This window comes from Micromesistius poutassou, assembly GCF_964030765.1.
Source record: "Micromesistius poutassou genome assembly, chromosome: 5".
Taxonomy (NCBI): domain Eukaryota; kingdom Metazoa; phylum Chordata; class Actinopteri; order Gadiformes; family Gadidae; genus Micromesistius; species Micromesistius poutassou.
The window spans coordinates 2,581,298-2,595,426 of NC_140275.1; the positions used below are offsets into that span (position 1 = coordinate 2,581,298).

At 45.6% G+C, this 14,129-nt stretch overlaps 2 protein-coding genes across 2 annotated transcripts; both read left to right on the plus strand.

The window, feature by feature from the left end:
• Positions 1–3,784: 3,784 nt before the first annotated feature.
• On the plus strand, positions 3,785–5,901 carry tbx3b (T-box transcription factor 3b; the record flags this gene model as incomplete). Its single annotated transcript, XM_084468903.1, has 6 exons — positions 3,785–3,912; positions 4,024–4,149; positions 4,237–4,504; positions 4,733–4,879; positions 5,107–5,188; positions 5,642–5,901. 6 exons carry the CDS (start codon positions 3,785–3,787, stop codon positions 5,899–5,901), a joined length of 1,011 nt encoding a protein of 336 aa, XP_084325029.1.
• Positions 5,902–8,368: 2,467 nt separating this feature from the next.
• Positions 8,369–12,732, plus strand: tm2d2 (TM2 domain containing 2). Its single transcript, XM_084467896.1, has 4 exons — positions 8,369–8,794; positions 9,397–9,484; positions 10,234–10,349; positions 11,922–12,732. The coding sequence occupies exons 1-4, from the start codon at positions 8,487–8,489 to the stop codon at positions 12,133–12,135; spliced, it is 726 nt and encodes a 241-aa protein (XP_084324022.1). The 5' UTR covers positions 8,369–8,486; the 3' UTR covers positions 12,136–12,732.
• The last annotated feature ends 1,397 nt before the right edge of the window (positions 12,733–14,129 follow it).

Sequence of the window (14,129 nt, forward strand, 5' to 3'; positions counted from 1 at the left end):
AAACATTGTGTTCAATTCAAGACTATGGTGGTCTCCCTGTTGTTGTTCCACACCGTTGAGCCAGGATATAACAATGTTTACATAAAATAAATAAAGACCTAAACATAAAGAGTTGTGATGCATTGTGGGTTTGATATAAAACATAAGAGCTAAAATGGCTGACGACTGTAGCAGACAATGCAAGCTGTTGTCTGCGCCTTCAACACATTTCCTCCTATAAACTTTGCCTGAATCAATGATTGACGTGTCAGGCAGTGAAAAACTACTCCACAAAATTAGCGTGTGTCTGCCAGCCCGTACATTAAACAAAATAGCAACTTGCAACTTGTAGTGGAAAGTGTCTAAATCAGCTTCAGCCTGAAGTGAGAAGAGATGGATTAATAGCCTGCTATAATATGTCCACAGGGACTTTTAGGGTGATGGCGTGGTGCTGTAACGCAGCACTTTGCACTCCTCTCTCTAACACATACATTCACTTAATGATTCAACATTTGTTTGAATCAGACCGCCGTTATTTCCTCAATACTTTGAAGGAACAATTTTCCTCAAAAATTTAAAAGGTAAACACATTTGAGGTTTTAACTAACTGTATATAATGTTGGTAAAGTGTTTAGTTTAAAGTGAGTCAGAAGTTGTCAAGTAGTTCATATATTATAATAATTACATAAATTAATAATTATTATTCATAATGATATTGTGCAATTAGCTATTTAAACAAGAAAAGCTATGTTCAATAACAAACTGTATCGTCTTGGAAAAATACTTTGTGTTGAATATTCATGTCTTGTTGTAACACCATGCTTATGATGTGTAAGGCATATGTATATATCCCAAAACATATTAATATGTTTTGGGATATAACTAACCAGATATATACAAATCTGGTTAGTTATTTAAAAACCCCATTTATAAAATACATTTTCAGTATTTCCTGTTTGTGTAATTAAAAATACGAAACGTCCACATCCTTATTTTTTCCTCATATTAAACCCTCCTCATCCTTATTCTGTCCTGGGGTAATTGATTGTTGTCTCTCAACGCTGCTTTGCTTACGTTCTAAAAGGTTGTTTAAGATACACCCGTGGAAACTCACCAGCAGCCATCAAGTCATCACTCGACACACTGCAGTCAGAAGGCTTTTTACAGCACGTTCCTCTTCGATCCACTCATTTCTCAATAAGCTCATTGTTCTAATGTGTGAACATTGATTTCTGGAGACTTCTGCTCCTCTGGTCAAACAGCTTCCTCATTCCCGACGCACTCACAAACAAGATTCACAGCCTCCATTTGCATTTAGACAGTTGTTTCATTTGCTGTTTTTCTCTGCATAAACCAATCTCTCGAGTAAAGTTTGTCTGTAAAAGTAACAGTTAACAACTTTGATGCATTCCTTTTTTCATCATTCATTCATTCATTCATTCATTGTTGTGTACAATGATTGATGGAACTTGCTTATGTTTCAAGCCTTTATGGACTACAATGACGTTAACTATGTAGTTCGGGTCAGATCACAGTCAGGCGTTTATTCACTACATCAATGTGTGTGTTGGCACAGGCATTTATGAGAGGGAGAATTCATTCATTCAATCATAAAATATTAAAAGGGGGTGTCATGCATTCTTCCCTCTGCAGTACAATACAGCAGTCATAGAGGCCTTGTATCAGCTGATCACTTTGTGATCTTACTAAAAATAATAACAGGTCTACAGTCCCTAGGCTACTTATATTTGCAATTCATGACTACGTTAATTGCAATACTTTTATTATAGTTGTTCTACTGAGCAGGCTGCACGGTCTCCTTAGGGTTTCTCTCCAAGCTGCTTCAGTTCTGGAGTTATTGTCTCATCTCCCTGCCTGTAAGTTCTCACACCTGACCCAGGTGATTCTGTCCTCTCCTGAAGTTAAAGGTCTAGTCTCCAACAGATCTCCAAAAACAATAAACGTGTACATTTATTCTACACAAGAATCTAGCAAGGTGAGAGGAGTAACATGATGTCTAGGAAGGTTACATCATACCCAAGACCCACCCTTTAGACATACCAGTAGCAATATCAAAAAGACAAACATTGAACATGAAAACAGCAGCAACAGTGGCTCTGTCAACATGTAATTCGTCTTTAAAACCGCCTCTAACAATGATGGTTTAAAATACAGATATGAGGATTTGATAATTCTTTAAACATGTTTCTGAAGTGTTTTCCCTGGATTCCCAAACGTGGAGCGTTGTTTTGTGTTCTCTCACCCCTCCTCTACATCCTCGTCCCCTCAGTCTCACACCTTCCAGAAGGATCTGAGGGGCTGGAAAATGTGAGGAATACTTTGCATTACCCTGTGAATCACACACTTAGACGTACACATACATACACAAACTTACTCCCACACACACACACACACACACATACCAACACACACACACTTACGCACACACACACACACACACACACACACACACACACATGCACACACACACGCACACACACTACCACACACACACACACACACACACACTTACACATACACACGCTTACAGGTTGATTGTGGACATTGGGGATCAAAACAAGCACTGCCTCTCATCTCTTGTAGCCCCGTCCCCTCGTCTCCTGTAGCCCCGCCCCTCCTCCCCTTTAGCACCTCCACTCCACCACTAAACGACATTCCTCCCACCTCCAGTGGCCTGAGATGTTTGCTCTCACCTACCCACTACCTGTCCAGTCCAAACAGCCCAGGTGTGAGGAACAGTCCGCACACACACACACACACACACACACACACACACATACGGACACACATAAACACACACACACACATACGGACACACATAAACACACACACACACACACACACACACACACACACACACACACACACACACACGTGCACACACACACACACACACACACACACACACACACACACACACACACACACACACACACACACACACACACACATGCACACACACAAACACAGACAGACACACACACACACACAGATAAACACACGCTCCCCAAGAGGGTCAAGGACTGCTGTTTATGATATTTTCTTTCTGTTCATTGAGGAAAGATAGAATTTCAATGTACTGTGACAATTAGATGTGACGGTACGAAATACTGTACACTGTATCAAGATATTTTTATGCTTTTCTCTTTTTAGTGATGGGCTCAAATTTGTAATTGGGGTTATCAAACACTATAAGAACAACTCTCAGGTTTAAAAGAAAAAATACAAAACAAACAAAAGGACACTTCTTTCTTCAGTTGCATATTTGTGTCGTTTTGTGCGATTGTATTGTGTAAATTCTGTTTCATTTAAATTGTTTGCTATGACCGACAATGAAATAAACTCAAACCCAACTACTCGAATGCACATTTGCAAACTTTAGCAATGCGCTGTTGGTGCTTAAAATATTGTTGTGTGTGATGCGTGAGAGTTACTGCATTTGGACAGCACCTCCAACCGAAACGTCCTGTAGGCCTACTCTTAATAGATGTTGTGTGTTTGCCCCTCCCACTGCTGAGTGTAAAACCCTGAGTCCGAGCGTACCAGGGCCAGCTCCCCCGGGCGTCAGCAGAGAGCAAACACCAGCGGTGCGTCAGAGGCGCGCAGGTTCACTGACGGGACGCACCACGGCAACACTTCTGCCCTCGTGGAGAATGACAATCGGTTGTCTCGTGTAGTGCTTTCTGACCTGCTCGGAGATGCAGAGTAAGCTTTTATTTGAAGTTAAATTAAGGTGCACCATCATGTCTTCACTCCAATTGATGCCCTAGCGACGCGCAAAGTCATGCACAACCGTTTGGACCCGTGCGTCTCTGGCGACTTTACGCACGGCTTTTCTACGAATGGAGTGGCGGACGTGTCCCTCGGGTCGGTGCTGGGGGGGTACTCGCTCTTCCCGCCCACCACGCTAACGTCACGTGGGTCTATCGGATCGCCTGCCGCGCGCCATCATCAAAGAACGGAACACCTTCTCTACCCATCGCCGCGGAAACCACAGCGGTCCGTTTTGGTGACGACCCCCAGGCCGCGCGAAGTGTTGGAGACAGAGGGGATGGAGGAGGAGGAACCCAAAGTTCACTTGGAAGCGAAGGAGCTCTGGAGACAGTTCCACACACACGGCACTGAGATGGTCATCACTAAATCTGGGAGGTAAATATGGAAAGACGCACGACTTAAACAGTCACCGTTCAGCCCTACGCGTTCATTACAGTGATATTTCGTTTGTATGCCTTCCAGGCGCATGTTCCCGCCGTTCAAAGTCAAGTGTTCTGGTCTCAACAACAGAGCTCAGTACATCCTGCTGATGGATATCGTAGCGGCGGATGACTTCAGGTATAAGTTCCATAACGGCCACTGGATGGTGGCGGGGAAGGCCGACCCGGAGATGCCCAGACGCATGTACCTCCACCCGGACAGTCCCGCCTCCGGGGACCACTGGATGGCCAAGACGGTTAACTTCAACAAACTCAAACTAACCAACAACATCTCTGACAAGCACGGCTTTGTACGTCTGGCTGTCAAAACATCACATAACATGACTTTAAGTCCAGGAATGGCTTTTTAAGTGTCGGTGTTTTTGGTGTTATGTCACTAGAGCTCTCACCCGTATGTAATTAGTTGACTTTTTATACATTTGCCTTGCTTCTCTAAAATGACACAATTTAATGACATTAGATAGAACATATTAGAAGTTGATTTGTTTATTAAACACGGGTTTGCTCTTTTTTGGCAGACGATTCTCAATTCAATGCACAAATATCAACCGAGGTTTCACGTGGTGAGGGCGAATGACATCCAGAAGCTTCCCTACAGCACCTTTAAAACCTGCCTCTTCTCTGAGACCGAGTTCATAGCGGTCACAGCCTACCAGAATGACAAGGTAAAAGGCAGGCTTATAACCTTAGGGTCATACTCTTATGTCATGTGAAACAGTAAACCAAACGTTATTGTGTAGACTATCACACCAATTTGAATGCAGACCAATTCATTTATATCAAATGTTAGAATTACAACAATAAAGATATACTCATGGCTCTGATCAGGGTTTGATCAACAAAGACTTGTACATTTGAAATCTTACATGTCCCAACATGTTGTCTTCTTCAGGTGACTCAACTAAAGATAGACAACAATCCCTTTGCCAAAGGGTTCCGGGAGACAGGAAACGGCCGCAGAGAGAAGAGGCAGGGTTCTGTTTTACTACCTTCTCTTTTACTTTAACTATTTGAATCGATCATCAAATGTATGCCAACCCAATATGATTAAACAGGAGAAAACCAAAACATTACTAATTTAGTCAAATATATGACGCTTAAAATGTGGGTACAGAGCTGTTTGTAATTGATTACAGAAAAAATCTAGAGGATTTAATTTAGTATTTTAACTCACCCAGTCATGATTAATGAATATTGTCAAACAGTAGAGCAATATTACCATTTCAGAACTTTCCCTGTTTTCTTCCATCTAAGGAAACTTCAGCCTCCATCCCAGAGGAGCTCAGAGACGAGGAGAAACAGAAACAAGGGGAAACGCGTCAAGGATTCACCACAGGGATATTCCCATTACACCACATCCCCGGGTAAAGTTCCTCTGTCGTCCCCTCCTTGTGCGGGCCCCTCTCTGCTCTCTCTGGTGTGAACAGACCACGATGTGTTCAGAGATGAACCCCCCCGACTCATCGACCCCCCTGCTGTCCTCTACTTCCAGCAGAGCGGGACAGCGACACTGACCCCGGGGCCGGCTCTGAGGACCACGGAGAGGACACGGCGCGTAGAAGTCCCCGGGAACCGCCCCGTGTTCCGCGAGACCCCTCCTCCTCCGACGCCATGCCCCCGGAGCCCCCTTGGAGAGCGGGGACGGAGAAGGAAGACGATGCCGAGCCAGGGCCCGGGGTCCACATGACCGCTGAAGGACGTGCGTGGACGCCGGGAGACCACCACAGAGGCTTTGTGACCGGGAGAGAGATCAAAGCAGGGCACAACAGCCCCTCCAGGGGGTCCGCGTGTCCCCCGGACAGACCGAGACCTCCCAGTGCAGGCAGAGACGTGGTCGCGGAGATGAGCCCACCTGGCCAGGTGAACGGGCACGAGGCCTCGCTGCAGGGCCGCCCCACGCCCCCCCGCAGTGTGACGTCCTACGGAGGGACAGCCCTGGACCCCGGCCCCTCGTCTCACCACGTCAGGACCACCGCCAGAGCTGGGCTCCCACTACACTTCCAACACCATGCGCTGGTACAGTATCTAACATAAAATTATGAATCTATAAAGACAACATTTATGGTGATGTATAATTGTTAAATTGGTATTATAATAATAATATTATTAATATTCATATTATGATCAGGCTATTGTTATGACTGCCTGTAATAACGCTGTGGGTCTTTGTCCGCAGGGCCTGGTGGGCGTGTCTCCGTTTGGGGGGTATGTCCTTTATCCGTACCCCAGCTTCCACACCCCCCCGTTCCTCCCCCACTACCTCCCAGGAAAACCGTGCATGGACTTCCCACCCCGACACCCCCCCTCGACGCCCCCAAAGCTGTCTTTCCCACGTAAATACCCAGAGTTCCCGGCATGCCTGCGGCCCTGCTGTCAGGCGGACGTCCTCCCGCACGGACCCGGGCCCACACCCGGGTTTATTAAAACGGACTACAGGACTCCATGATGAGAAGCTAACGTTTACGCTGGTTACAGAGTGGTCTGTCCTGCAGGCCTCTATCTCTATGGGCCTGTCTGTCTGTCCTGTAGGTCTATCTCTAAGGGCCTGTCTGTCTCTCTATGGGCCTGTCTGTCTCTATGAGCCTGTCTGTGCTGTCTGTCTCTCTCTATGGACCTGTCTGTCCTGTTAGCCTCTCTCTATATGAGGCCTGCTTATTCTCCTCAGCTCTGAGATCTCCACACGTGTACGCAGTAGTATTTCAATTCAAAGTGTTCACAGTATTCACAGTATACCTTTCACAGTATTTGTTGCAAATTCAGGATTGCTCTGTGAATGAATGTTTGACTCACCCTAGAGGGTATTTCTGAAACACTACTTTGATGGTTTTGCGTTTTGTGGATCTAATTAAACATTGTTTTTTACTAAATATGCCATGTATCTTTGATATACTTTTTCATTCCTTTTCTTCTTTGAGTTTTAAGAGAAGTATTTCTGACAATAATAATGATGAGTAGTACATATTCAGAACTGGGAATTGAACATGAATTAATACAATAATACCTAAGAATTTAGAATAATATATTTTCAGCCAGATGCTCAAAGTGCTTTACATATAAATTAAAATACATTGAATTACATTTAAAACAGAATAAAACAGAGGTAACACCAAGTCAACAGAGGCAGCAGGCCCCTCCTAAGAGACAGACCTGGACCACCTGAAAACCACGCATGAACAAGATAAGATGCTAAGGATATGCTAGTACTATAGCAGGCCTACTCTATAGATGTTGATACTGTATTGGTACCAGAGACAGTAGATAAGACATTATTCTATCTATTGTGGTGTAAATAAATGGCTAAAATAAAAACGAAAGTGTGAAAAGTGAAAGCGGCAGACATTTTAAAAGGCATACAATTGATATGTGTGTGTGTGTGTGTGTGTGTGTGTGTGTGTGTGTGTGTGTGTGTGTGTGTGTGTGTGTGTCCGTGCATTCATACCCCATTTCCTTCCTTTGCAAAGGGGGTCAATGGTAAGGTTGTTTTTGTCTTTGTTATGCCTACAAGAGAACCAATCACTGTTTATTCCATTACAGTGTTGTCTCAATCAGACTTCAGATTAAAAGCCCCCCATTTCAGGGCCATTTAACCACTAACAGTCCCACCTCTGGATCCAACATTAGATTGGGTTATGGCATAGTTCCTCTAGAGTCCTTTGGGGGACAGTGAATAGTAAGTACCGGTCACCCCAGAGCTATTGGGGACCCCACTAGATAAGAAAGAGTCAAGGAGAACACACAATTCAATTAAATTCCCAAAAGCCCAAAAAGAGAAACAAACATTTACATTGCCAAAGCAGTTGAACAATTAAGAGGTCAATGTATAAAACATTAAATAAAAATGATATATACATATCAGATATTAGAATATTAAATACTCAATATATAAAAAGTAAAATGTGGGATAAAAAGAATCCAGTATCTCCTATAAACAGATGAATTAAAGATACACGGTGCATACACAGTATTTACATTGTGAAGGACGTGTGCAATCATTGTGAAAAGACTGAAAAAGTGATATTTCATATAGTGGTTAAAGTCCAGTGGAACACACTCATCATCATACTTCATCAATCGCAGGACTTTTGGTGTACCTACTACTGAGTGGGCGGGGATTCAGGGGTCGCGTCATCCACATGAGCCGATGCGTCATCAACAAACGCGGAACTAGCACACAGAGCTTCCCGTTAGTGATGGTGGTGAAGACATCTCCATAACCCCGTCTTTAAATGCCCCTTTAATCACACCTCCGCAGGGGGATTACAGCACCACAGCATGGCGAGGATCTCGGTGAACTACATCCTACTGTGCGGACAGTTCCTGCTGCTGCTGACGGTGTTATTTCTACAATGTCTGGAGGGGATTCACTCCCACAACTCAACCACCGCAGCAGCGGTAGACGCGGCCAACGCGACGCCCGGAGCGACCGCGACCGCGTCCGCGTCCGCCGCCTCCGCCGCTCCCTCCAGCGCGCTGCCGCCGGACAACGCGACGACCCCCGTCCTGGCGACGGACCGGGGCCACAACCTCACGGAGCAGTATGAGTACAGACCTCCGTCCCCGGTGGTCCTCTGCAGCTTTCTGTGAGTCTAGAAAGATCTAGAAAAGGTTGTTTATATGTGTGTCAGCCCTGCGTCCTGACGTTAATATGTGTCAAATGTGATTCTGAAGGCGACCTGTCACTCCTTGAATGGTCGTCTATCCAGCTGTGATGCGATGTCGGTCCGTTGCTGTTTATAAAGTGTTTATTTTAAGGGTTGATTGAGGCAGGGATCTGCGGGTATTGTGCGAGTAGCTCATGTTGTTTAGTCTCAACAGCGCCCCTTCAGGCGGAACGAAGACATGCACGTTCAGTTTGGATCAGCTCGTTTTGCCTCCTATGGCGTCTGAGGAAGTGATGTTTTGAAGCATAAATGGATAAATGATTGCCTTTCAATTGCTCTACTTGAAACACTTAGCTCCTGTCTTTTTCTCAACTGATGGTTCATAGGCATATATGACTAATATCTAAGCTAATATCTAGCTGGCACAATACCCGCACATTTAGTTTTTGTTATTTTTTTCATATCTTTAGCCATTCATCTGCTCTATAGCTAGAGCAGATCAGTTGTAATGGAAACATTCCCCGGCTGGTAGAAACAGTACTGTGTAATGTAACTCTAATGTGACTCTCTGTGGGGTGCAGGCCAGATGAGTTCGTCCACTGCCAGGACCCTGTGGACCACGCCCTGAACGTCAGCGCCTTACTGGAGATGGGGCACGGCTGCCTGGGGGTGGGTCCCTCTCTGTCTCTGTCTGTCCCTTTGTCTCTGTCTGTCCCTCGCTCGCTCGCTCTCTCTCTCTCTGTGTCTCTGTGTCTCTGTCTCTCCCTCTCTCTCTCTCTCTGTCTCTCTCTCTCTCTCTCTCTCTCTCTCTCTCTCCCTCACTTACCGCACCATCACTACTGTGTTCACTTGGGTTACAACTTACAACGACATCTTCATATAAGATAGTACCGATCCAATATTCCATATATATATATATATATATATATATATATATATATAACAATTATTCACGGAGCCTGAGGTGAATAATTGTTTTAGTATATACTACACGTGAACACTTCAAAAATAAACAAGATAACACTTTTTGCCGGGATTTATTTGTTTTGATTAGTGGTTTATTTGTTTTTATTAGCTTGAAGAGACGTCCGTCACGCGCGCCATTTTGCGATGAAAACAATATCCCTATATTAACTCTATATTATCCTATAATATAGAGTTTGAGATCTCAATCATGGGATTTTGCCCAATATCCCGAGATAGCGAACCAATCAAATTGCGCCATCTTAGGAGGTTCACGTGTAGCATATACTAATTCTATATATAAACAAAAATCTGATTATTAGCCTAATTCCTAACTCACAACATACCAAACACAAACGTCAGTGCGTTCTCTCCAGCCGCTGACGTTAGCCCGGCACTGGGCCGTGTGAACCATGATGCTAACAGGGAGGCTAACCGGGGCTTTGTGTCCGCAGTGGGGGGGCCAGACCCAGAAGGAGGTGAACCACACGGAGGTGATCTGCGTGGCGCTGGACTACATCGAGTGTGCCGGGCCCCGGGAGTTCCGGAGGGACAACGTGCCCTGTATCAAGTAAGCAGCGTCGTTCAGACCCAGCTTGTCGCGCTAAACAGCGAGCTACACGTCGTAACCGTTGACACCGAGCCTTTTGGACCAGCAACAACTGTTTTTTTTTTTTAAATATATTTATATTTATTTCATTTTTTAGTCTGACCGGCCCATCGTTTTTTTCTTAACTGACACTAGGCTCGTCCAATCACATCTTTAACCCCCTGCTGGCCGGGCCCTCCTGGGGCCTCCAGACACATAGGATCCTCCCGGTAGGGGGTGCTTTGTGAGCCCACACATCTTTTGATTGTGGTGGTCTGGGCCAAAATGCCCAGAAGGCCGGTTCTTTTGTTTTTGAATCGGTCCAGCGCTGGGGCCTGCATCTGTTTTGGGACTCCTTCATCCTTACTATTTAATATCTCATATTTCTCTCATTTTAATTCTAGGCTTTTTTATCTACCCTTACCTTGTCATAAGAATTCCATTGTCCAGAATTACCGTGTGGCATTGATACACAGGAATACTTTGATTGAATTTGCTGTGTTGAATATTTCTTAATATTTGCCAGCAAGACTTTTATTTAACTATGTCTTTGTCGGTACGGATCCACACATGGAAGAGGTTAACCCATCTGGTTCAGAACAGGATTATAGAACCACAAATTCCACTTTTAACTTGGTGTCTGTAAATCTGTGCCAAAACGCAGGAGCTGTAACTCTCCACTAGAAGGCAGTGTTCACAAATCTAGAAAGTATTTTCAGCAGAGCATGTTCATCACCCACACAAACATTTTTTCAGTTGGTCACTGGACTTGCTGTAGCAGATTCTAAAATTTTCCCACGTAAGCTCTGAACTACAGTCCAAGTGTCCTTTTCCAGCCACTAACCAACGATGCGCTGATAAAGCTAAATGATATGCTATCTGCACTTTCAGGGATTGGAAAATGTGTATTGAAACAGCTTAACTCATCTCTATTTCGTGCATGAGCGACTGCGTTTGGTGCACTCTTGCCCTCTTCCTGTCTGCTGTACGCCACATTGCCTTTAATGTGCGTGTAAAGGAAGCCTTAACCTCGCCTTCAGCACCACGTGAACGAACACACCGCTGTTGGACAATAGTGATTTATGAGGATCATGAAAAATTTCCCTGACTCGTCACTTTTTCTCCTCTTAATTGCCAGACTTTGGGGTGTGTAAGACTCCCAGTTTACTGCTTCAGTATTTAGATCTTCCAGTCCTTGTAGATCTCTCTAGTTCTGCTTTTTACGCCCCAGAAAGCTGATCCAGACACTGAGCAGGTTTGGGTGATGGGCATCTTGCTCAAGGAGGCCTCAAACTAGACTGGGGACATTGGGGATGGAACCCAGAACCTTTCAGCCTCGACTCGAACCCCTAACCTCTGCACTTTACCCTCCCCCCCCATCTTCTCATAAAGTTTATATTTGTATTATGGTTTTATATATTTGACATTCTATACACGCACACAAAAAAAACTCCCCTCCATAAAAAAACCTACCCTGTTGACCTCTGACCTCCTGCCTCCTGTTGAGTGGACCTCCACCCCCCTCCTCTCACCCCCTGTTGCCCTGGGTTACAGGTACACGGGCCACTACTTCATCACCACGCTGCTCTACTCCTTCTTCCTGGGCTGCTTCGGTGTGGACCGCTTCTGCCTGGGCCACACGGGCACGGCGGTGGGCAAGCTGCTCACCCTGGGGGGGCTGGGCATCTGGTGGTTCGTCGACCTCATCCTGCTCATCACCGGCGGGCTCATGCCCAGCGACTACAGCAACTGGTGTACCTACTACTGAAGAGCCCTAGCCCGACGTCCCCCACACCACCACCGCTACGTCCCCGTAAACCACCCCCAACCGCCCCCGTAAACCAACTCCCAGCAGTCCCTGTTAACAACCCCCCCCCCATAAACCAACTCCTAGCGGTCCCTGTTAACAACCCCCCCCCATAAACCAACTCCTAGCGGTCCCTGTAAACCGACCCCAAACGTCCATTTAATCCAGCCCCAACGGTACCTGGAAACCAACTCCAATGGACCCTGTTAACTAACCCTAACGAGACTTTAAACCAACCCTAACTGTCCCTGTTACCCAACCCTAACTGTCCCTGTAAACCACCTTTTAACTGTCTCCATGAACCATGAAACCAGGGTACTGTGGGGAGGAAGCTGTTTCTTAACACTCCAGCACTTTCAGCTTTTCTTTTAATTGTGTTCCTGCACTGCACCCCAGCAGACTGTATGTGAGCTGTCACAGATGTCTGGTGCTCAGGAGGACTCTGACTCTCTTCTTGTTTGGTCACAGGCCAAGCCAAGCCCCCTTGCTCTGCTCGTTGTGCTCTTTGTATATATTGTCACTGGCAGTGAGTGATGCACCCAAAGACATCACACACAGACCCACACTTTGTCGCACACGTGTGTGTGTGTGTGTGTGTGTGTGTGTGTGTGTGTGTGTGTGTGTGTGTGTGTGTGTGTGTGTGTGTGTGTGTGTGTGTGTGTGTGTGTGTGTGTGTCACTGAAGTGCAGAAGGTGTTCCTTCCAGCAGTGGAATGATATCTAACCCTGATGGTAGCCGAGCCCGTCAGAACATGTCTGAACTGGCAACCACGTAACGGCCCCACAGGGCTCCTGAGAGCAGCAGAGTTATAAATTCTTTGCTCTTAAAACTGTACTCTCATTTTACATGACCTCTTTCTGCCAAGACGTATCCATCTATTATAGATCAGACCATGAGGATGATGGCCCAGTTGAGCTTTGTTTGTTTTTTATGCGTATCCAGAGTTAAGTGAACCCATGCTAATTCACAGTAGTTAACTGTTGAACCATTAGCATTTAGTCCCTCAATGAGCAGTAGGTCTCATCAATAAGAGAGAAATGTTGTCAAGAAACACCTTGAATGTTACCACAGCGGCTCGTATATTCAAACTGATTTGATTGAAATGATTTCTCATCTTTAGGATCAGCCTCCTCTCTCCGGCAGCAGGTTAGGTGATGGGCTGATATCTTCCTGTACAGACTGAACTCTGTCCACGGCGTGCTTTGTTTCAGTGACATGTTATCGAGCTTCCAGGTGGACCACTTGATGTTCAGGTCCTCCACCTCACGGGACAAAACGAGTCCCATCACCCGCCTCAAACCAGATGGAGTCACCCTAAACGGCACACATGAGACTACTGCTCCACAAGCACCCATCTAAAGACTTTCACGGTGGTCCAAGAAAGCCCTGTAAAAAAGTAAAGATGTATATAATGTTCCTCGCCGTTTGTTTGGATTTGTTATTGCCGTGTTTCGGGTTGTTTGACTCGGCTGGTTATAGTGTGTGAAATAGGAGAGAAGTCACCAATAAACATTCATGTCCTTCCGTACTTGTGTTCCGCATGATTCGTTTTAATCTGAAACGACGGGTTTAACCGAGCTCTGTTCCGTCGAACCTCGAGCCCTCCCCTCTTAAAAACATTATTACGCTGAGAAGGCTAAAGATCTAAAGTTACAAGTGCGTTTTTTTTTTCTCGCAAAAGGCTGCCCTTGGATCTTCTTTTTAAATGAGTAATTACTCCTCAACTTTATTAATTAGGTGGTGTGTAATGGCTCGGAGGAGTCACTGTTGGCACGTTGCCCGGGGAAACCGCTTCATGTCCTCCCAGAGATGGGAGGGCTGTGTGCACATGGACACACTTAACACAGCGCCTCATCGATCAATAACAGCTACTGGTTGGGGTCTCGTTGATGCATGTGCAGACATGTCCGTGGAAGAGGTGGGCAGTGGGCTGAGGTCCTCCTCACACTGGTTTT